Source organism: Pediculus humanus, genomic scaffold (assembly GCF_000006295.1).
Source record: "Pediculus humanus corporis 1103172108287 genomic scaffold, whole genome shotgun sequence".
NCBI classification, from domain to species: Eukaryota; Metazoa; Arthropoda; class Insecta; order Psocodea; family Pediculidae; genus Pediculus; species Pediculus humanus.
Genome location: NW_002987856.1, coordinates 667626 through 693482, shown reverse-complemented (window position 1 = coordinate 693482; position 25857 = coordinate 667626). Strand labels below are relative to the sequence as shown.

Genomic DNA, 25857 nt, shown 5'->3' with positions numbered 1-25857 from the left:
TATAATCACGTCAAATCGAAACCGAGATTTTCAAATTTCTATTCCCCTAAGCACCGGCGTCGGGAAAAACGACGCCGCCCTCCTTGGCAATGGAGTGGACGCCTCATAAAAACCTCCGATGAAAATTTTTGTCGAAATAAAAAAAAAAAAAAAAGAAGAAGGAAAAAAAAAAATAAAACCACTTGTATTGCGATTTCCGTACAAGAACCTAGCAAAACACACACACAGGATTTCCACTCGTCGACGACGAATTTCCTTATTATCATCATCATCACTATTATTATTATTATTTTAATATTATAAATAAATAATAATAATAATTTTCCAATTGACGACGACGACAATTCGATTCGAAAGTGTGTTTTTACGTTCGTTCGTTCGTTCGTTCGTTCGTTTGTCCGTTCGTACGTTCGTTTACGTTTGTTCGTTTGTTTGGTTTTTTTTGTCGATCGCGAATCGCGGTTCGATCGAGATCGCGACGTTAAATAATAATAAAAAAAAAAAAATTTTTTTTTTCGAACGATAAATTAATCGAATAAAAAAATCGTAATTAAAAAAAAAAAAAAAAAAAAAAAAAAAACAGAAAAAAAAGGAAATTTTATTTATTATTATTATTATTATTTGAATAGTTAAATGGAAATGAAAACGGAAACGATAAGTGCGTGCTGTGATTATTTTGTTAGGGAGAAAATAATTTTTTAAAAAAAAGAAAAAAAAAAAAGAAAAAAAAAGAAAATAATAATAATAATAGAAAAAAAAGGAAAATTTTTTTTCATTTTCGTTTGTAAAAGGAAATTTTTTTTTTTTTCCCCGTTAATTCGAAGAATGAAAATTTAAATTTTTCAATCAGGTATGTCAAACATTCGTTTGTTTTTTATGTTTTGTATGTTGTGTGTTCCTCTTTAAAATTGTTTTTGTGTTTGTTTGTCGTTTGTTTTACGTTTGTTTGGTTTTAAATTTCCAGTAAAAAAAAAAAAAATTTCGTTTGTATTCTTTTTTTTATATTCCTTAAAAACCCATTTTTGCGTAAACCTATTTTATTGTAAACCTATTTTTATGTAACCGATCCTGATAAAAACCTGATTCCTGATAAAAATTTTTTTAACCGTTATCAAATCGGTATTGCCAAATTTTAAAACTAAAAATTTTGTTATAAACGAGTCGAAATTAAATATAAAAAAAAAAAACGGGATAACTGTCACAAAATGAAAAAATTTTTTCCCTTTAAACCTTTTTTCCCTTTTTTTTATTTGGGGGGCGGATTACCGGATTACCCAGGTAATTGTAGTTAACATTTACAATTTGTTGTTTTCCTCACTCTATTAAATCTACTACTAAAATTTTCTTTCATTTAAAAAAATACCGCGACAAACGCACAACCCCTCAAATAAATAAATTTTAAATTTTATTCAAATTCTCTAGGAATCGTGTAAATAGAAAAACAAACCTCCCCCCCCCCACGTTAATCGTGATATTATTAATTTTTTAAAAATCCGTAATAAAAATTAATTATTTAACGTCGACTCCATTTATTTACCCCATTTTTTGTTTTTAAATCTGAGTTTAAAACATTTTTTAAAAATACTAAATATTTTTTTTTTTTTTAGTTTGTTTGTTTGTTTGTTCTTACATGATAAAACAAGAAAGGGAGGGGGGGTTAAAAAAAAAAAAAAAAAAAGGGCCGTCAGCCATTTTGACATGTCTTGTCGAGTTTCAACATGCAACTGAAACTCTTTTTCCTTTTTTTTTTTTTTTTTTTTTTTTTGACTGTTTGTTTGTTATACCTGTTTAAGAGTGAGAAGAAGGTTAATGTGTGTCTCACACATAAAATGATATACATTTCGTGACTCTTATTATTTTAAACATAATAGTTTGCCACAATAAAAAAATATTATTATTATTATTATTATTATTATTATTATTATTATAGCAATTTTCCGACGGGAAATTTTGTTTTGAAAACATTTTTAAAACTCGAATTTTTTCTCGAACGTTTTTTTTCTTTCGAACCGTCGGAATTTTGTATTGAACGTAAAAATCTTTCGCGATAGTCGATTGTAGTGGTAGTAGAAGTAGTAGTAGTGGAAGTAGTAGTAGTAGAAGTAGTAGTGGTAGTACTGAGAGTAGTATTAGTAGTAGTATTAGTAGTAATGGTAGTAGCAGTAGTAGTTTGTCGGTAGAAATCAACAGCAAACGACAGCAAAAACAAGCAAAAATAATTATGAAATATGATTAAAAAAAAAAAAGGTTTCGAACGAACCATTCATCCTTTTTAAACAAAATAAATAAGCCCCCTGATAAAAAAATAAAAAAACGGGTAAGGAGAAGAAAACGATTTAACACGTTCCCCGTGACACGCAAAAGCACGCAATTCCAATTAGCGAACGAACGCGATGATTTTTTTTTATTTCGTCCCTTTCCAGGAGTTCTTTTCTCCAAAAAAACCAACACTAATTAATATTTACACGAAATCTATCTCTCCCATCACACGTGTTGATTATTATTATTATTACTATTACTTTATCCAGGTATTATTAATAATATAAATAAATAAATTATTATAAACTTACATTTTTGTTGTGTTTCCTCATCGCATATGCAGATTCCAAAAACCAACAAACAAACAAACAAACAAATCATTATTTTGTCCTTTTCGTGTTTCGTGAAACCTGGAAAAAAAAAAAAGTAAGTTTTCCATTATTTACATTTAAGTGAAAAGAAAAAAGGCTAAATTGGTGGAAAATATAAAGATTTAGTTGGTGATGGGGTAAAAAAAAATAGGGGGACCCCCGAAATATAAGGAAAAAAAAAAAAAAACTTTTTAAAATTTATTTTTTCACATTACATATATATATATATATTTTTTTTTTTCGGGTTAAAACGAAAGCCGTATCAGGTTTTATCTTCTGCTGCCAGAAAAAGGAAAAATAATGAGAAATGGTACGAAAAATGTATGGGGATGGAGAGAGAGAGAGAGAGAGAGAGAGAGAGAGAGAGAGAAAACTTGGGTTCTTTTGCGTCGTACCGTCGGCCAGATAAAGACACATGAATTATGCGAACCCTCACTAACGGGGTTAACCTCATATGTTAGAATTATTTCTCTATCCTTTCCCTAACCTTTTTCCTTCGACTCTCATTTTCCAAAAAAAAAAAAAAAAAGGAAAAGATAAAAGAAATGTGCATTCGAAAAAAAAACCCCTTTACTACAACCGTTCTTGGTGGGTTCCGCCATCTTTTTTTTTTTATATAATCAGTGATTTTATATTTTTCCTGACGGTTTGACCGTCAAAATCATCCCCGAATATTTTATTTTTTTCCTTTTTTTTCCATCATCCCTTGAATTTTTAAAAAGGGGTAAAAAAAAAAAAAAAAAAAAAAAAAATTTTCTTTTGTCCCGATTTCTTCTTCATTTTTTCTTTTTCTTTTCTTCCCTTTTTATAAAAGTGATTTTCTTTATATATGTGTGTGTGTAAAAACCTTTTCTCGAATATTCTTTTTCCTTTTTTCCTTTTTTGCTTTCCCCGTTCTTTATATAAATATATTTATTTATTTTCTTTTATACGAAATGAAGATAAATGCCTTGTCTAATATTATTTGACTGCAAAATGCGACGACGACGATGACGATGACGTTCGCTTCGTTTCATTATTATTATTATTATTTATTTATTTAAAGTAACGTTTTCATTTGCACCCCTTTTTTAGACTAGAAAAAAATGGTTTTTTTTTTCCTGACAAACTTCTTCAATTCATTTCTTTCCTTCACTGATTTTATTCTTTTTTTTTTTTTTTTTTTTTTAAAAAATAAATTTTACAACTTAAAGTTTTAAGCGCCTTACGCGAAGGAACCTTTTATTTTACTTCCGGTATAAAAAGTAATAAATTTATAATTAAGTTTTTTTATGTTTTTAGTTTTTTAACAAAAAAAAAAAAAAAAAAGAAAGAAAAGTTTTTATTATTATTATTATTATTTTTATCATCGTTATTTTTTTATTTTTTTTTTTTTTCACCTGAGTTTTAAAATTTATTATATTCTGTAGAATTATTATTATTATTATTTTCTTTCTTTCTTTTCTTTTTTTTATTACGTGATAAAAAAAAAAAAAAAAAAATTATTAACTTACTTATTTGTATTTTCAGGTATTCGTAATGTATGAAGGTTCTTGTTCTTATCAAAGCGCTCTGGATTTAAAAAGAGTCGCATCCGGTTGTTCGACAACCGTTTCCGCAATAAAAACAGAAGATTGTATGAACGTTGCCGCCGGATTGGGTACAAACGATTGGGCGGGTTGCGCTTATCGATTCGCATGTAATTCATCGACATTCGAACAACTTAAACAATCCGTTGAAAAAGCCAAAGCAGCACTTCAGGATCGTGGTAATTATTTGGCTGCATCGAGTGCATTCAGCGATTTTGCAACTTCGTCTTTCACCGCCACCACCACCACCAACAATACGAGGACCAATGAATCCTCCCTACCGGATCTCAGAAGAGAAGATGGCGATGGAAAACGTTCTCAAAGTAAGTTATTATCCCCTGAAACATATAAAAAATCAAATTTATTTTCTTTCCTCCTTTATATGAACCACCCCCCCCCAAAAAAAAAAAAAAAAAAAGATATCGATTACTTTTAATTAATAGATCGTGATTAATGGATTCTAGAATTTTCAACAGGGAGTCGATTCCAGTCGAGTGAGGTCAAGTTCTAGAATTTTCTTTTTTTTTTTCTCTCTCTCTCTCTCTCTCTCCCATAAATTTAGCTTTTTCACAGTCGATTTACAAAACGTGATATCAATTCAGATGGGGGGAAAAAGATTTTATTTTTTTACTTTTTCTTTTTTTTTTTTTTTTGCCTGTTATCGATTCATTTCGCCATCTTTTATTCCATTAATATTTAGTTACACATACATATATATATATATTTTTTTTTTTTAAATAAATAAATAAATTTGAATAGAAAAAAAATAATATTATAATAATTTTTTTTTGTAAAAAATAATGGCCACTCCTTCTTATTTTAGACAAAATGTTTGCAACTAACTATTTTAGAAAAAAATGATAAGAAATATTTTTAATAGCTGATACGGGAAAAAGGGGGATGAAAGAATCGTAGCGAAGTGTTGCCAAGGCAACGGAGACAGAAAAGGCGGTCCCGAAAATAAGACCAGAACTCTAAGAACAAATACGTGGGGAGGTAGTCTCAAAACAATTTCGAAAACGGGAAACTTTTTCCCCCCTCTCTCTCTCTCTCTCTCTCTCTCTTTCTCACATACAAAAAATTAAGGAAATATTTTTCAAAACGTGTCCCTCATTATTATTATTATTATTATTATTTTTGTCACAAACGATGTAAAATCAAAACCGTTTTTCGATTTAATTAATAATTTTTTTTTTTTTTTTCGGATTCGTGTCCCCGAAACCTCTGCCCCCCTCCCCTCCGCTAAAAAAAAAATGAAAAAAAATCTTATAAGATACATGTATGGCATCATTATTCATATCATTATTCGGAAATGGTATGAGGTGATAGAAAGGCCACGCGTAGCAAATGGTTTGGAAGAGGGTTAGACTCGGCAACAAACAAAACAATCTGGTGGCAGTCAACAAGGGATTATAACATCTAAAGACCTCTCACATGATTACAACGAATAATGATAATATTGAGATTAAGTTAAACAAATCTGGGCAACGAGAGGGTTGACACTCGTGATTTCTTAATTAACTTATTTTTTTGTATTTCGTATTTCGACGAGGGATTACATCGTTTAATAAAATTCTTAACGTATTAGAATTTATTTGTTTTGTGTTTAAAATCCCCAATGAAAACCCCCCCCCCTTAAAAAAAAACAAACTAAAACAAACAACGGACCGAAACGTTTAAACAACTCGTTTGTTAGATTTGAACATATACCTATAGACGAACGAACAAACGAAAGTTGGAAAAACTACAACAACAAACGAAAGAAAACTCTTAATGAAAACTCATTAAAGAAGAAATAAAGTCTGTGGAAAACTTATATATAAAACGATAGAGAAAAAATCATTTTCAAATTCAACCATCAAAATCAATATGTTATAAATAATAATAATAATAATGATGATAATAATAAATTGGGAGGGGCTTTATAATTGCATTAACTGATAAATAAAGAAATTTGACATGATCGAGGAATTTCCCACGACGGACGTTTGTGTCGGGAAGGGCAACCCATGAAAAAAAGGGGCCACGGATGACTGAACACTTTGATTCATGTAGCCGGTGCCACGTTTTTCGAATCATCCCTTACCACCCCCCTCCCCTCTCTTTCTCTCTCCCTTTGCATTCGATTTAAGATAACTTCAGAAAAAATTATTTTCGATTCTGTCACATAGAAATGATAATAATAATAACGCGTTTGATTTTAAAACATTCGAATATTTATAAAAAATTTTCACGGCGTTAAACGGGAGACGAGTCGGAAGGGGGGAGGGGGGGGAGGGAAAGAAATCCCGGGCAAAAACCCTGAATTAAAGGCTAACATATATGATTTCATCATGTGATTTATTGAAAATTATTTTTTTTGCTTTGGCTAAAAAAGGTTTAGTTGGCATTTTTACCTTTTTACCTTTCACATGTAAATAAAATTTATTCGCAATAATATATATATATATATATATATATATATATATATATATATATATTTTTTTTTTTTTCTGTTGAAAAACTTTCATAAATTAAAATTTTCATTTTAAAATAAAGAGAGAGAGAGAGAGAGAGAGTGAGAGAGAGAATTTATTTCAACGCATAAAATTTTTACCATGAGCAAAATATCAATTATTTAAGTATAGAAAGAAAAGTTTTTAAGCTTTATCTTTCTAAAAAAAAAAAAAAAAAGTTTTGAGCCGAAAACGGAAAAGTAACGAGAGAGTCTGTTTTCCTGTCACAAAAGTTTTCAGAGAATCTAAATTATCTCTACTCATTTTCGTCGCTCGTTCGTTCGTTCGTTCGTCGTAACCCCCTTTCCCCTCTTCTCCCCACCCGTTATATTTCAAAATAAAACGTAATTTTAAACTTACTTTTTTTTCCTTGCAGATTTGGAAACGATAATAAGCAGAGCAGCAGACAAAATTTCCAATCATGATCATTTATCTTCATTAACATCTTCAGCTAATTCACTTTTGCCTTTGACAACAGGCAAAACCTATCATCACTCATCATCAGGATCAGAAACTTTAAGATCAACTAAAACTGGTGAGTCTCTTCTCAAAAATCATTTTCTTTTAACTGTATATGTTTGCCATGTTGTCTCTCCTCAACAAAACTTCTGATCTTTTTGTCATCTCTCCTAGAATTCTCTCTAAACTAATTCTAACCTAAAACCAAACAATTATTGACAATTAGTTTAATTTTTATATTTGAAAGAGTGACAAATGCTTTCAGTATCACCATAATGGCACAAATCATCTCCTGTGCATTATTCTTTCTATGAAATAAAACAAACATGTTTATGTTTGTGCAAACAATCAGAGGGGAAGAACCAAAAACATTTACATTTCATCATTAACCAACATACTCATGCATGCATTCAATATCTAACCTCAAAACTTAATCTTATGGGATTTGATTTTGTAAAATTCTATTTAAAAGATGGTTATGGTGATGATAGTAGGAGCAATAGGAGTAGTAGTAGTAGCAGTAGCAGTAGTAGTAGTAGCAATAGCAGTAGCAGTAGTAGTAGTAGCAGTAGTAGCAATAGCAGTAGCAGTAGCAATAGCAGTAGTAGTAGTAGTAGTAACAGTAGTAGCAGTAGGAATAGCAGTAGCAGTAGTAGTAGTAGTAATAGTAGTAGCAGTAGTAGAAGAAACAGAAGAAGCAGCAGCAAAACAAACAACAATCCACATAGTGTATACAAGTTAAAACAAAAAATTTGTGGTTTCCCTCACCTTCATTTTCTATTGTTTTCTTTCTTTTTTTTTTCTTTTTTTTAAAGTTAAGGGATGAGTTATATTTATTCTCAGGGCGGATTCAATTTGAGATCAGGGTGTAAGTGTGTTAAATTGTGGCAATTAACTCCAAATAGGATAATGGACCTTAAGTCAATACATTTTAACGCCATTTGATACTAGCACCGACCGACCCAATCCGGGTTTGACATTGTTTGTTAATAATTTATTTTAAAAGGGATTCACGATAAGGGATGAGAGAAAAGGAAAAAAGAAAAAAAAAAAATTTGAGCCGGGAAAAGGTGACGACGAAAAATGATTTTTTACTACTTACTTTTTTTAACCTCGTAAAATATTTGACGTTTCCTTACATCCGTTCATTTTCAATATTATTTTCTATCTCTCTCTCTCTTCCCTTTTTGATTTAATGCTTGTCCATGAAATTAACGATTAATATTTACAATCTAAAATATCATTCGAATAATAAAATATTATTTATGTTAAAAAATGAATCGAACATTATTATAAAAAATTTACCTCCATTAAACATCTAATGCAATTAACATGAAATCACTTAATGGCGTAATTTGCAAACTTTTAAGTAATTAAAACGTGACAAAAACGAATTTTAAATTATTATCACATTTATAACTTAAATATTGTTTAATATAACATGAAATCTTCTTGTATTAACTCGATATCGAACAATAATTTTCAATTTAAACAACGCCATCAACTAACACATGATAAAATCAGACTCCATTAATTAAAGTATGATGAGATTGTTTGATTGGACATTTTTGTAAAACGAAATTCCCTGCAAAATTTTTTGATACGATTTAGTTTTTTTTAAAATAAATTTTCAACTTATCAAAAGGAAATACTTTTTAATAATATAAATCGTAGAAACGAATAAATTCTTTACCTTAATTTTATTTTATAAGTCGTTTGGTAAATGCATTGGTCTTATTGCATTATATCAAATTTAATAATTTATAATCCTGTAAAAAAAATGTTTTTAAACAAAAAAAATATCATTACGAAATAGATAATTTCATTATCGTTGCTTAATTGAATTTTAAAAAGAATAGATAAAATAATAATTACTTTTATTTCAAATGTGTAAAATAAAAATTTGTAATTTTGTTCCGGAATTAAAACAGTTTTGCGGTTATTTTACACTAGTACAAAATTTATCCGTTAACGGCGCTGTCGGACAATTTGTTCTTTGCGAAAAATAAAAGTTTTAATTTTAGCTCACTAGATGTCGCGTCAAACATGTCTTCATATTCGCCATGTGAGAAAAATTCTTTTTTTTTCTAGAAACATTTTTTCTAGAAAAGATTTTTATGAAAAAATCATTAATAAATCGGTTATTCGTTATAAAAAATGCTTTTTAAAACCGATTTCAAAAAGAAAAAATTATTCGGTGTTACGAAATAAAAAAAACAAAGCTTCAATCCCTTTTAATTAAAAAAAAAAAAAAAAAAAATTTTTAGTTTAAGTGTGGGTTGTTATCCATTATTTAAATCATTTGATGTTATTTTTACCTGTACAATAAACAAATAATAATAATAATATATAATAAATTACTTAAAGACCTAAGAAGAGGCTGAAATACGTAATAATAATAATAATAATAATAATTAAAAATAATTTATAACAATTAAAAAAAAAACCGAAAGCTTTTCAAAAATAATTTTTTACTATTATTCAACCAGCCTATTCAAATAATTATTATTATTATTTTTTTGAAAAAAACTTTCGAGAAAAGAGAGAGAGAGAGAGGGAGAGAGAGATTGTATTATACGAAACAAAACACACAAAAAAAAAATAAAATAAAATAAAATAAAAGAACCATTATTATACACTTCATACGAGAAAAAAATTTACTTTCAAGTACTACTGGTGTAATTGTGTAAAATTATTAATCATGTTTCATATCGTATGATGACGTCATTAAAAATTTTCAACCAATGAGAGACGAGTAAATGAAAAATAATTAAATTTGTATATAAGGAAATAAAACGACGAAATCGTCGTCGTCCGACAAAAACGAAAGGAAATTTGACAGGAAGTAAAATCGGAGACGAGAAATTTCCGAGGTTCGTGCTTTTCCGTTCACGTATAAGTTAAAGACACTTTTACTTCCTTATCGACGTTTCTAGAAAAAAAAAAAAGTTACCAGACGAAGGAAACCGTGACATTTTATTTTTAAAAAAAATGGAGAAAAAGAATTTATTTTTTTTCCGTTGAAAAAATTTCAATTTAACGTTTTTTTTTAAAAAGAATAAATAATATTTAAAGAAAGTCGAACAAACATGGAAGATTTTCTTTTAAAAAAAAAAAAAAAATGGCATCAATCAAGAGTTCTATTCAGTTAAAATCCTTTCAAAAAGAAGATAAGTGAGGTAGTTCAAGAGAGTAGATAATCATTCACTTCTTTGATTGAAATTTTCTTTTTTTTTATGATGATGGGGGGGAAACTCGGGACCCCCACTTGTTTTTAACAAAAAAAAAAAAGAGAAAAAAACGATTTGAAAAATATATTTTTTTTACGTTTCGATTGGAAAAAGGTTTTTTTTTTTCCCCCTATTGATGAGATTTTATTATCCATTGTTATCCGTCAGCCATTTTGATTTTAATTTCCTAAATTAATTATTATTATTATTATTTATTTAAATTTTACATGATTGCAAAACATAATGCTTTCGATTTCGTGTTATTTATTTTTTTTTTCCTCTTCTGTTATGATTTGAGTTGAAGTATATACGAGTTTGATAATCTTTTCCTTCCCGCCAAATCGATGGTGGAGTTACTATGGAGACACTTCCGGGCTCGAGGCCACCGTTGCCAGAGCAGCTTAAAAAATTTTTCAAACTTTAGAGAGCACGAAGAGAAAATTTGTCTCTCTCTCTCTCTCTTTTAAGAGGAAATTTACAAAAAAAAAAAAAAACAACGGGAGTCGTAATAAAAAAATAAAAAAATTTCTTAAGAGAAAATGTAAAACCCCCCAATCTAAAACATTCTGCTTATGATTCTTTATTGTAACGTTTGGGTACTTCGTGACGTCACCGAATTTTCCATCATGGAGTATAATGGAATCGTTTTTTTTTTTTTTTTTTTTACTGAAACGTCAAACGTTTTTGTTGTTTTTACAAAAAAAAAAAAAAAAAAAAAATCCCCATATCGAGTCATGATACGACGGCTCATGGGGCGATTGTTTAAAAACCGCGCCAAATAAATCGCATTCAAATTATGGCCGAGTGGTTACACGTGATAGACACGTGTCTTAACATATGCTACCATTTTTGCCAATAAAACACATAACCTCCCTCCCTCCTCGTTCCCGTTCCCGTCCCCATCTGTCTATCTGTCTGTCTTTTTACTTTTCCCTTAAACCCCCCCGGATCTATCCCTTTACCGAAAACTCGTTTTCTGACGTGTCAGGATTTCATGAAAAGAATTGAACAACAACAACAACAAAAAAATCATGACTTCATTTTTTCTCTCCCTCTCTCCCTCCCTCTCTCCCTCTCCCTCTCTCTCTCTCTCTCTCTTCTTAATCAAACTGACTTTATAAATAACGGATTAAAAATTAATATTTTTTTTTTTTTTTTTTTTCTTTTTGCAAACTAAATAAATTTAATAAACGAAAATAAAATGAGAGAAACGGGGGGAGGGAGGGAAAGAGGGAGCTTAAAACAGAAAGAAAAATTTTCCAGGGTTATAAAATTTAAAATCCATCAGAAAATTTAAAAAAAAAAAAAAAAAAATTAATTATAAACCAAATGAACGAAAACGAATAAAAATGGTTTTGAACAAAAATTAAATTTGGTTATCGTGGTCGGGGGTAAAACATTCGCACGATGCCAGTGGCAATAGAAAAAAAAAATTAAAAATAAAATAAAATAAAAAAAAAAAGGTGCGCCACCCGCTGATGAGAAAATTTTGTTTTAGATTTTTCTTCCTCCCTCGCCACCCCGTTTTTCCCCTCACATCTCTCTCTACCCCATTTCTACCCCCCATTCCGCTATATTCTCTCATTTCGTTTCCCTCCGCCACGTTTTTCCCTCTCTCTCTCTCCCCTCTCCCCTCTCCCTTCATCTCCCTCAACGCCACATTGTTTTGATTCAGTCTATTAACACACCCTCTCTCTTAGAGTTTTTTTTTTTTTCATATTTTCCTCCCCCCTCCCCCCGTCCTCCGTTGTTTCTTTCTCATTTCTTTTAATTTTCCACACTTTCCTTCCCCCTAAACCCTCGTCTCACACGATTTTTTTTTTTTTTTTTTAATTTTCATTTCTTTTCTACTACCACGTTTTTTTTAATCCTCCTTCCTTTTCTGTTTTACCACTTAACAAATTAACAGTTTCTTTCATTAAAACACAATAAAAAATTTTAACGCCTTTTTTTTCCCCCCCGATTCGAAATCGATACCGTTATTATTATTATTATTATTATTATCACCGTTAACGCCTAATTGGAAATTTTACGATTTCGATTTTTTTTTCTTCCTGAAGGAGAGGGGGAGGCGAGGGGAAAAAACGAAATTGATATTGATAGAAAAAATGTTGGATAGATAGACGATTTCGTCATGGCGTCAAAAAAAAAACCGGAAGTCGAAGAAAATATTATAAATAATAATAATAATACAGTGCCTTCGGACGTTTGCGTTTGTTTTTATTATTATTTTATTATATATTTATGTGTATTTGTACATTTTCTTGTATCCATCTATACTTTTTTTTTTCCACTACGGAAAATCGTTTTTAGAATTTTTTTTGCTTGCTTTATAGTCAGTCACACTTTTCCGACCATTTTTGTCAACTTTATTGCTCTCTTATGCAACTTTTAGTTTGTTTGCACAACACTCTCATCCAAATAAGAGTTGTATTGAAATTTTTTTATTTTATTTAAATCGCAAAAAAAATTTATTTTATTTTTTTTCCTTTTATTCCTCTTTTTCTTCTTCTTCTTCTTCCACTTCGTAGGAAAAGCGACACGAGAAAATAATTCGTACGTAATTTAAATTTCGTTTTTCCTTTTTCCGAGTTTTGAGTTTTTCTCTTGTTTTTTTTTTCGACTATCGTTTCCCGACGACATCTTTTCTCCTCACACTCTTTTAACATCCCTTTACTTCTCTCCCTTCCCTCTTTTCTTCCTCCTTTACCCCTCTTCCTTCATCTTCAACTTCACGCCCTGCTCATTTCCTGTGACACAGCTCAGCCGTTTGATAATAATTTTAAAATTAAAACACATTTCTCCCGTCATCGTAAAATCTCCGGCTTTTCCTTCGCTGTGTAAAAAAAAAAAATAATGATGATGATGATGATGATGATGATGATGATGATGACAAAATTACCTTTAATAAACTCGAAGCTTTCCCCCTCCTCTCCCCACACTTATCGACCGTTAAATATACGTAAATATATATATAAAATGAAAATGGCACTTATCAATTTTTTTTTTTTTTTTTTTTTTTTTTATCGACTCGATTATTTTACCCGATTGATTCTTAATACGTTAAAAGCTCAAAATAATCGACCTTTTTAAAAAAAAAAAAATCTCGGGAAAACTAAATTATCTTCTTCCACGTTCAAAAAAAAAAAAAAAGCAAAAAAGATCTTTAAAAAAAAATTTTTTTTAGAATGGAATCCGCCGTAGAAAAATTTTACTAATGCCTACGTGATTAAAAAAAAAACGGTAAGGGCTGATGATAATAATAATAATAATAATGAAACTTTGAAATAATAATAATAATCTCAACGTAGGGAAAAATTTATTTTTTACACCCCTTTTGAAAACTTTCTTATTTTTTATTCTCCGAGAAATTCTATTTATTTAAGTTTTCACATTTTCCTTTTTTCTTAAATAAAAAATAAAAAAAGTTTTTCATCTCTTATATTGACAAAAAAAAAAAAGAAAAAGGAAAAGTTCTTAAAATAAATTACGGGGTGAAAAGTCAAGCGGAAGTTTTTTTAAATAAAATAAAATAAAAAGAAGGTTTCATTATGTAAAATTTTAAAATTTATTTAAATTTTCCTTCTTTTTCTTTTTCTTTCTACATAAGTAAAGTAGGTAATTTTTTTTCCGCCATTTTTAAATCCGAACAACTCTGTCGTATATTTTTTTTTTGTTAGATTCGATACCTGGAATTTTGACGACCGTCAAAAATTTTCCGACGTAATTTTTCCAAGAGATTCGACCTAACGAACATCATCATTCGACTCACCAAATTCGTATTATCATCATCATCATCATCATTTTTTTTTTGTACCTTTTTCGTGAGAGGTAAAAAAAAATCGGAGGAATAGCTACAGGTCGATCATACTCCAGAATATCATCATTCCTTTTCTCCCTCACCCTCTCCCCTTCACCCCTCTTCTATTTAAATCACCTTCTTCTCCAGAATGTATACGTTTTTTTTTTTTTCGAAAGCTTCGTTTCCACAACATGGAGCACCTTTATCCTTTTTCATTGGTTAAAATATTTTCCAGCCACGCCCTTTCAACCTTTCGACAAACGTTTTAACAAAAAATTTTAAGTTGCCTTTTTTTTCAATTACTTTTCCAATATTTTTCCCCTTCTTTTAATCAAACGATTTTCAATTACAACACATCCGTACATGTTTCGCTTATTTAAACAATATTGATTTTCAATACTTTTAAAAAGATTTTTTTCCCGCTTTCCCACAACTTCGACACATCAGTCAACTTATTTTAAATAAACCGAAAAAAAAAAAAATTTTTTTTTCCATCGGAAAATAGTTTTCTTTAATTTTTTATCGCATTCCATGCAAAACGGTAACGAAACGTATGTGGGAAAAATATTTTTTCGGTCCCTTTTTCCACTCAAATGAATTTACGTAAATGAAAAAAACTGATAAAAATGGCGGGAATCCGAAACCTTTTTGGAATTTTCTTCATATTCGTATTCAAAGTTTTTCCAAAGTAAGACTCTTGTATTATTCGTTATATTATTATTATTTATTTATTTTTTCCTCCTCCGATAATATATTTTCTACAACGCGTTTTCGGTTGTTTTTTTTTTTGTTTTTCTCCAGAAAAAAAATTATCTCCTGGAATTTCCATTTTTTTAAAAATTTAAATAACAATAATAATAATAAGAAAAGAGAAGTGAAAAGTGCTGTTGTTGTTGTTGTTGTTGTTGTGTTATCAATCCGTGTGTAAATTTTCTTTTTTTTTAAATAAAAAAAATGTTTTTCTTTTTGTTTTTTTTGTTTTCTCATGTGATATGACATCGTGATCGGGTCGTTTAATTATTTTCGGTCCGGCGGGATGCTGGACATAAAAACATCAGCCGATTACCTAAGCAGAGCTGGAACATTTTCAAATTTTTCCATGCTTTTTGCTGGTAAATATACATGCACAATAATATAATTTATTAACGTTACGATTTACTACATTTATTTAATAATAATAATAATAATAATAATAATAATAATAATAATAATGATTTTTCCAGTTTTCGAATTAAATGATAATAAAAATTTGACGAAATCCTTCAATCACAGAAGCTCACGGGAAACCGTTACAGGAAAGTTAATTTTTTTTTTTTTCAAAATAATTGCGTAATTATTATGACGTAACACGAGACGCATTTAATTTTCTTTTATTTCCATTTTGATTTCTTAATAACACGCACGCGGGGGGTTGATTTTAATTTTTTTTCTGCCATAAAATGTAAAATAAAAAAAAATAAAAAACGACAGGAAATTGATTTTTCCAAAATTAAAATTAACTTTTCTTTTTTTCTCTTTTAATAAATCAATAATATATCAACTTTAAATTTAATAACGTATCGTAAGGCATTTTGACGTTGAAACCATTTCGTATTCGTTTCCCGCCCCTCCTCCCCCCAAAAAAAATAAAATACCTTTCGACGTACGTACGTCGTACCTGAACGAACAAAAAACGTTCGATTCAATTTTTAAAAAAAAAATTAAAAAGAATTTTCACAAACGATTAATTGATTAATATCGAAATTTTTCTTTTTTTCTTTTTCTTTCCAGATGCTTCTTACAAAGGTTCATGGAGCACACATGCCACGTCACAAACTCAAGGTACGTAAAATATTATTATTATTATTATTCGTTTTAGAAAAAATAGAGAAAAGACAAATAAAATAAATCCACCACAAATTTATATATATAGAGGAAAAGAAAATTCAATTTTGTTAAAAAAAAAGAAAAAACCGTCGGGGGAAAAATAAAAAAAAAATTTTCCAGTTATTATTATTATTATTTTCTTTTTGATTTATTACCAAGATTATTGAATTAATTTTCCAGTGGGTAAGGGCAAAGGTTCGGAATCCCTTTTTTTCAATTTTTTCAATTTTTTTTTTTTTTTTCCTACTACGACATAAAAATAAAAAAAAATTTTCTTACCTTTGATGACGTCACGGAAATTTTTTTCATCAATTTGAATTGAGTATTCTCCAGCATCGACTCCAGGTATTTTTTATCAAACGTGTATTCTGGAGAGAGAGAAAAATAAAGACACAAAAATAAATAAATAAAAATTATTAGGAAAAGGAAAAGTAAAAAAGAAAATTTAATTTCCAGTTTAATATCATCTTGCATGTTTCAAAGTTTTTTTTCTCTCTCTCTCTCTCCCTTTCTCTCTCTCTCTCTCTTTTCCCCCCTTGAAAAAGCAATCACAAAATAAAATTTGACCCGCCTCCCTGTGTATATATATATAAAAAAAAGGAAAAGTTAATTGCATAACATTCGTCTTGATTTGGGTAGAAAAACGAAGTTATTTTTTTTTTTTTTGCGTCGGAAAGAAAATCGATTTGAAAGTTGAAAAGTCAAGAACGGAGGCACGGAAAATGGGAAATTTCCTGGATAGAGAGAGAGAGAGAGAGAGAGAGAGAGAGATGAGAACCAGGAAAAAGTTCTAATGTTCGTGACGTTTCAGGAAATGTAGGAAATCGCGCGTAGTTTTCCAACTCGAGTTTTGGGGGCCCTTTTTGAGGTTTTATACGTTTACCAAGAAAAAAAAAAAAAAAAAAAAAAACATCCGCTGCCAACGACGACGACAAACAACGAATTCATTTTTTTTCGTGGCATTAGAAAAAATAATAATAATAGTAAATAATTCCACGATGTTAACAATCTTTTTTTTTTTTTTGTTAAACAAAGGTATAAAAAGTACTTTGGAAAAAGGAAAAAAAAAACTTATAAAGTACCCCCTTTGAGGTTCTTTCTTTTATTAATGTTACCCTTTTTTTTTTTTTTTCATTTTCATCCCCCCCCCCATTCCCCTCACGTACATACCCCCCATACCAAAAAAAAAGACCCATTTGGATGTAAAAAAAAAAAAAAAAAAAAAAAAAAAAAATTGCTCGGAAGAATGACTCAATTAAAACAAATGAATCGGGTCTATAAACGAAGTTATTTTGTAATCAGCAAATTCACAGTGATTTGAGAGGGTCGAAGATCGAAGGTTGAGGGTTGATGATCGTTAGGGGTGATTACGAATTGACATTGCTTACGTCACGACCAAACCGTAACGGCAAAATAATAATAATATTTTTTTCGGGAAAAATTTTCGATTTCGAACGATTAAAAAAAAAAAAATGGAGGGAGAGAGAGAGAGAGATGGGGGATGAGGGCGAGAGAGAAACGCACGCGAGCGGTAGGGGTGGGGGAAAATTTTTTTTTGTTTTTTTCCTTTTTTCACTTTCGTCCTAACGATCGAAAAAAAAAAAAAAAAGGAAAAATATTATTTTTTCCTTAAACTTGTTGATTGAATAAAAAAAAAAAAAAAAAAAAAAAAAAAGTTTGAATTTTCAATTTACAATCCCCCAACGACAAAAGGATAAGGGATGAAAAAAAAAAAAAATTTTTTTTTTTTTTTTTTCCTTTGAAATTTTCATGGTTCACCGAAGCGGATTTGGGTTACTGGAGAAAAGAAAAGAAAAGAAAAAAAGCTGGAAGGGTTTTTTTTTTTTTTATAAAAAATCAGGTTGTGTGATTTTTTCAAATCAAAAACAAAAATAAACAAAGAAAAAAAAAGAAAGAAAGGTCAAAAGGGGATGAAAAATCGGTAAATTTTTCTTTTTTTTGGGGTGGGTGTGGGGGTAGGGGAGAAGCTTCGTTATGTTTTACGTAATGTTAAACATTTAATAAAATCGATTTTTTTTTTATGCGAGAAATTTTTTTCCAACACAATTTAAATATGGACAAAAACTAACCTAAACTGGTTAAAGTTTTCAAAAAACAAAATGGATAAAAATTTAAAAAAGTGTCAAAAATATGAAATATTATTAAGTTTGCTTACCTTCAAGTACAAACAAACGCATCATTTAACGACAGCAAAACGTCCAGAAATTTCTTGTAGGACATGATGAAATATTTTTGCTCTCTCTCTTAATTTTGCTCATTCTTAATTCGGTAGCAGACGACGTGGAGTATAAGATGAGAGTATAAAAATTAGACGTTGGGGTTGGTTTAATCCGGATGTTTTCATTAGATCCAATCAACCATTTGATGAGTCTTTAACTTCGTTTAAAAAGTCTACGTCGTTTTTTTTCCTTTTCTTTAATTAACTTCATGTTCTTTTGTACAAAGTTGTTGTTCTTTTTGTAACGAAATGATGGAGGGAGGGAGGGAGGGGAGGACGAAGGACACAAACGAAAAAAATTTCAATTCTCACTTAATTTAACCACCATAAGGAGCGGTCGAATCTGTCGGTCGTCCCGAATGTTACTTCGCGTCCTTGAGATTTCAAGTTGATATTAATTTAATTATATTATAATCCCTACAACGCTCATGTTTACCTTACGCGAGATGAGGATTTTTTTTTTCTCACAAACAAAACAACAATGCTGTTACCCGTCGTATGTATTCATCCGCGATTGTTAACGGACGTTTCGACAGGGATTTAATACCGTTTGGTCATTTTTCGTGTGAGGTTCCTCCGCGTAAAAAAATTTAACGTTAACGAAAAAAAGGAAAGAAATAGATTAGAAAAAAAATGATTCCGTACGGGATATTTGGTTTTTGTTTAATTGAAAAACAGAAGAAAATAAAAGGTAAGAACATAAAAATTAATTTATTTATTTTTTTTATTTGTATTATTATTATTATTTATTAATCGTAAAACTTTCGATTTCGTTTTTTTGTAAAAAAAAAAAATTAAAATTTACGTCATTGCATAATAATGGGTAAAAAAATTATCGTTCGTTGATTCGTCCGCCATTTTGATTTTTTTTTTTTTTTTGTATAAAATAATTCTTCTCTTTTCTTATCCGAAATCGTTTTAATTTTTATCAGCGAAAGAAAAAAAGAAAAAAAAAAAGAAAAAGTTTTATTCTTTTGAGAAAGTTCTAGAGAGAGTGAGAGAGTGAGAGAAAGAGAGAGAAAGAAAAGTTATATAAAATCAAACGTCGTCATCAATTTTTTTTTCTTTTTTTTTTGAATAAATTTTTTTTTTTTGTAACAAAAGAAAAAAGCAGAAGATTAAGTCTATCGTTTTTCTCTTTTTGAAGAAAATAAAATAAAAAAAAAAAAAGTTGGAAAATCACTCAAGCGAAATGATTAGGCGCAAATAATAATGGGGGCAACAAAAAGCTACCAACCTACCTACCTCCCCATATTTTTTTTTTCGCCTCCTTTTTCTATCTCTCTCTCTTTCTCTCTCTCTCTATCTCTATCTTTCTCCATTTTATCCTTTTCAATTCCTTTTACAGTTTTTTCTAATCGTACATTTTTCCCATTTTTTTTTAACTTATAAGCTTTTATATTTTTTTTTTTTTTTTATATAATAAAAAAAAGAGAAAAAGATTTTGTCATAAGTTTACTACTTACTCTTAAACGGTTTTTTTTTTTTTGCTACTTTTTAACAATCTTTCCCTTTTCCTTTCCTTTCCTATCCTTTTTTTTTTTTTCCCTGCCCCCTATCATTATTTAATACTTGAAAAATTTTTAGAAATAGGAGAGAGAAGAAAAAAAAAAAAAAAAAAAAAAAAGAAAAAGGAATGAGAATGACGACAATAGTTTCCATTTGGTTGAATTTCTATTTTGAAAAAGAAAAAGGGATTGCGAAGGAAGAAAAGTCGAAAAAAAATTTTCTTTTTTTTTTTTCCGCGCTCGTCTATTGTTTCGAAATTTAGTTTCGAAACATTTTCTATAATATTCCTCCTATATATATATATATATCTTTTCTACGCTTGGCTACATGTTTATTCAAAACTCTAACCTTTTCTTTTTTGTCGGTTTGTGTTTTGCATACATTTTAGGTACATCCGGTAGGTTTCGTTTGATTTTTTTCGTTCGGAAAAGGTAAAACTCGAGGGTGTTAAAAGGGAGGAAAAGGGGGAGTGGGAGTGGGGGGGTTAATAGTTGAAAGGTTATTTAAATTCCAACTTGAGATTATTATAAGAAAGGCGTGAAACGTGATAACAAGGCCGTGTTAACCGTAATCGTCATCTTCTTTGATCTTTTTTTTCCCATCCTTTTTAACATGCGGCGGCGGTGGCGTAAACATTTTTAAATCACTTCGGGGCGTTATCACAGTGTAAAAAAGAAAACAATCAGGCTCCTGGAAAAACAACAAAAACAAAAACAAAAAAAAAGCTAATTTTCATTTTTCCAGGCGGCGTTAAAAGAGATTTTTTCCTCTTGTTTGTTTGTCAGATTGTTAATGACAATCCCTTGGAGGGTTTTGAAAGGTATAATTAGTTTATTGAAAGATCAAAAGGATTTTATATATAAAAAAAAAAAAGATGATGATGATGATGATGATGAATAATTTTTTTTACGCTTATTTCTTACTCTTTTTGTGTTTTCACCTCTTTTGGTTAACCTCTTTTACCGAATCATCGCTTTTTTTTTTTTTCTTTAATGGGCGTATGAAAATAAGCGTCGTCGTTGTCGTCGAAACCCTTCTGGCAATGAAAGCTTTTCCACTGATGAATAAAATAAAGCAAGTGTTTGTGTTTTTTTTTTTGCTTAAATTTTAATAAGGGATTCAGGTTTGGCACCGGAAATGACGTAACATCTTCCCAGGTTTTAAAAATAAATTTATTTGAATCAATTTGAACTCGCGACCTTGTAAAAGCGAAACGGAGGGAAAATTTTTAATAACAAAAAAAAAATTTATTATTATTATTATTATTATTGTTATTAATTGATGGAAAATTTTGGGAGGGGGGGAGAAAGGAAGGAAAAGTTTTTTTTTTGTGTGGAAATTTTCCTCGAATTTTAAAAAAAAATTTAAGGATGCGGTACAATTGAGTCTTTTATGCATAGAAGCGGTTGAATGATTTTATTTTGCAAAAAAAAAAAATCATAAGTTAAGAGGTACGAAATAGGGTTAAAGGACGTTCGTCGGAAAATCAGGTGTTCTACCTTTGGGGAAAAAAAAGGAAAAAAATTTGGGTCGATCGCGCGCATTCATTTAAATTTTTTTTCATGATGTGGATCGTCGAATACATTAAACGTTGTGTCTAAGCCGTCCCTGGATTTTCTTGAACATCCAGGTACGTAGGTAGGAGGTCGTCGGTTAAAAAAACAAAACAAATTAAAAATATGAAATTTTTAGGAATGATTATTATATGTAAAAAAAAATAATAAGTAGTAGCAGGTAGGCGACGGACGATGACGTCGACGATGACGACGACGATGACGACGACGATGACGACGACGACGTCGACACCGTGACGGTCGCCCATGACTAAATTTTTTTTTTTTTCTCTCTCTCTCTCTCTCTCTTATTTTATTCAGTGATACATAAAGAAAAGATAAATTTCCCTTTACTTTTAGGGGATGATTGAAGTTGATCAAAACTCATAGTTGTCAGATTTTCACCCTTGTAATTGTATAAAAAGACAGAAAGATAGAGAGAGAGAGAGAGAGAGAGAGAGAGAGAGGAAAAAAAAGGAAAGGAAAAAAGAAAGAAAGGAAGGAAGGAAGAAAGGAAGAGAGAGAGAGAGAAAAAACATAGGGAGTGGGAAAACTTATTTTATAACACTACGCAAACCTTCACTTTTGCCTTTTTTTTTCCTTTTTAACTTTGATTTACTTGTTCTGTTACTTGTCAAACCTTTTGAATTTTATTAAATGTTGTTGTTTTTTCTTACAATTCGATTCGAATTTTCTTTTTGTTTTTCTTTTTTTTTGTTTTTCGTTTACACGGTTAATTTTATAAAAAAGATGAGAAAGAGAGAGAAAGAGTGAGGAAAAATCACATTTTTAGTGGTGTGACCAGTAACAGTTTTGTCGATTTTTTTTGTTGTTCGATTCTGCTGACCCGATAATCATCGAATCCCATCCGACAGACACAAAACACGTTAAGCATATTCATAAAAACAAAAAAAAAATTTTTTTTGAAATTTATGGTGATATTTACACAATCCGATATTGGGGAGAAAAAAAAACCTAAAAAACCGTTTTTCTCCCCGTTTTTTGTGTGGTGGTATCAAATTACCCAAAACCCATAGGCAAACAACAACAAACACAGGATCATCAAAATCATCCATCATTCTTCGTTTACAACGAGTTATAAATTCCATTAAAGTTTTACTCTCTCTCTCTCTCTCTCTTCCTCCCCCTCCCTCTCACCCCCCCCACCGAAACTTTGCATTTATGATGTTTTTTTTTTTTAAACAAAAATTGCACTAAATAACAATTTTAAATTTTTAATTCTCGTTCGCTCCATCGTTCATATTTCCCGTTTTTTTTTTTTTTTTTCATTCACACGCGAAAAAGAAAGACAAAGGAAAACACCGGAAAATGTTTAAGTATGACGTCATTAAATTTACTGTTGTAATTTTGCGCTTGGGACACGCAAATAAATTAATAAATTATTGTGGGAATGAACGAATTTTTTTTTTTCTAAGCCAATGTTTACTCATAAACATTTTCCTTACAAAAGATTGAACTCCCTTGTGTGTTGTCCAATAATAATGATGATAATAATAATAATGATTAGTTCGATTTCTATTTAATATCAACTCCCATACGTATCAGTGATGACGTTACGAACGTATAAATGCGAAAAAAATGAGTTAATAAAAAAAAAAACAAATCTGAAAAGAACAGGAGAACAAATGAAAAGAGTGAGTGAGAGAGAGGGGGGAAAGAGGAGGAATACGGATGGATAAGAGGGTAGGGAGGAAGGGGAAGGAGGGAGGGATGAAAGTGAGACAAATACCCTTATTATTAAACCTCTTTTAATGAATATTTTTTTTTTTTTCTTCACAAGTAAATAAAACAATAATATAATACGTGGGGTAAAAATATTATTTATTTTAATGGTCGCGTATATAAATTCGAAACGGGGAAAAACGGAACGTCGTCTGCGAACGACGTTCGTTGACATTTTCTAATGGCAAACCATTGTTATCGACGTATCTTTTTAATGGAACACATGTAAAAAGACTACAAGAGAGAGAGAGAGACATAGAGAGAAAGAGGAAAAGATCAATAATCACCTTCTCCTCTTTCCAGAACGAAGAAAGAAAGAAAGGAAGGAAGGAAGATAAAGATAAAGAGAGGAAGAGAGAGAGAGAGAGAAAAAAAGTAAATTTTCATTTAAAATGATACTGTCATCATCACTTGATGAAACCGTTCCAGAAACGTACCGCTGGAGAAAAAAAAGAAAAAGTATTTATTATTTTCATCCTTGGAGAATAATTAATATCAATGGTCATCCCTAAAGAATTTTTTCTCTTACCCCTACCCTTACTTCTAATCGTTTCCCAATTGCTCCATTAGGATTTAAATATTATGACGGATTAAGAACCGGAAAATTCGTTACGTCATCACGTGTACGAACAAATAATGACAAAAACGTTTTCTTAGCGCAAAATGTTTTTTAAAAAAAAATGAAATATCTGCGACAGTTTTTTTCGGTTTTTTTGACGTCATGAAAATTGTCGGAGTTTTGAAAAGAATTGACGAACAAACATAACCTAGTGCCACGATTTTTTAATTGGTCGGTTTAATGGTTTTACTTTAACGAAGTATTAATGGTGGCTTTTTATCACTTATTTATTTACTTTAATTTTTCTTTTTTTTTTTTTTTTTCTGAATGGTTTCGTTAATTTTGATACAAATGACGTAAAATATTCTGTTGTACAGAATTAATGTTGGTGCCCTTCGGCTTTAGTTATGAAGTAACGAGAGGAGGGTCATTAAACTTCAATAAATTTGAAACGGATAAAAGAAAAATGGGGAGGGTTTTTTTTTTTATACGGCCGAATGAATAAGATGATAGAAAATAATGATGATGATGATGATGATTTTTAACTTGTAAAAACATTGGTAACTTTTCGACAAAAAAAAAAAAGGAAAGAATTTTTCTAATTGTGACATATTCTTCGAATCAACTCAACAATTTATTAACTTCCGGTTTATTTAAAAATTATTTAATTTAAATTTATCATTGCGAATGATGTCACATAATAACGTCCGTCGACGTGTACAATACATCGTATTTTTTATAATTTTCGCGACGGAAAATATGAACGTGGATGTAGAATAATTTTTTTCTTGTATTTTCAGATCCATATCAAGTTTTTGGTCCTACTAGCAGTCGACTAGCAAGTTCTGGTAAGTTTTTTTTTCATCTTTAAATGCGGAAAATTTATGTTAATTTAAAATTTTCTTCTGCCACTTTTTTTTTTTTTTTTTTGCGACGTTCATCGAGCATGTAAACGTATGCGGTATTTTTTTTTTTTTTTCATTTTTTATTTTTCATTCTAGAAAAAAAAAAAAAAAAAGATTTTAATGTTCAGTTTTACCCTTACGAATCAAAAGCAGGGTAGAAAGAAAATTTTTTTTTTTTAAATGGGAAAAAGGGGTAGATTATCATTATTATTATTATTATTACAAATTCGTCATTCGACGAATGAATTAATAGATTTTCATTAGGAAAAAGGAAAATAATAAAAATAATGAGTAAAAATATTTACTTGTTTTATTATTAGGCTTCGTCAAAAACGAAAAAAAAAAAAAATTTCCCGGAGGAACGATCAATTTCCTCCCCCCCCCCTTTCCGTATATATATGATTTTCCCTTGGGAAAATTTTATTTTAACAAAATCGTTTATCGTACGTAATTTTATGGTTATTTAATTTAAGAAAATTTATTTTTATTATAATTGTAATTATTATTATTATTATTATTATTATCGTTGTTTTTGTTATTATTGTTTGTTTAGGTTCCGGACAAATTCAATTATGGCAGTTTCTTTTAGAATTACTATCGGATTCGTCAAATGCAAATTGCATAACGTGGGAGGGTACAAATGGAGAATTCAAATTGACGGATCCAGATGAAGTGGCACGAAGATGGGGAGAAAGGAAATCAAAGCCGAACATGAATTATGATAAACTGAGCAGAGCTTTAAGGTAATTATAGGGCAAAATAAAAAAATTACTCGTTTCCTGCTGCGTTCCTTGCTCCGGAAAATTTTTGGATTGACAATTTCGTGTCATTAGACGAGCGGTTAAATTTATGAAAATGAAAAAATGATAAAATGATGATGATGATGATGGTGGTGATTAAAAAAATTGTTTATTATCATTATTTCATTTTCATCTTTTGTAAATGTAATACAAATAATCAAAATGGCGGCGAGTTTTCTTTTTTCTACTTGACTTAAATTCGATTTCTGTTGTTTTCCACAGATATTACTACGACAAAAACATAATGACGAAAGTACACGGTAAAAGATACGCGTACAAATTTGATTTTCAAGGTTTGGCAGCAGCGACGCAACCCACGGCAGCAGATCCTGCAGCATATAAATACCAATCGGATTTTTTCATGTCTAGTTACCATCATTCGACGAAAATGAATTTTCTGAGTCCTCACGCTGTCGTTCCGGCAAGCACTGGTAAGTTTTCTTTCCTTTTTTTTTTTAATTTTCCACGGGTTCGTTTCAAGTGGTTTAAAAGTAAATAA

At 29.8% G+C, this 25857-nt stretch overlaps 1 protein-coding gene across 1 annotated transcript; it reads left to right on the top strand.

Annotated features, from left to right (window-relative positions):
* Positions 1–4148: 4148 nt before the first annotated feature.
* On the top strand, positions 4149–25857 carry Phum_PHUM530540 (fli1, putative; the record flags this gene model as incomplete). The annotated part of the gene is made up of 8 exons (XM_002431442.1): positions 4149–4521; positions 7145–7228; positions 15243–15296; positions 15955–16005; positions 21269–21391; positions 24454–24501; positions 25112–25301; positions 25581–25857. 8 exons carry the CDS (start codon positions 4149–4151, stop codon positions 25855–25857), a joined length of 1200 nt encoding a protein of 399 aa, XP_002431487.1.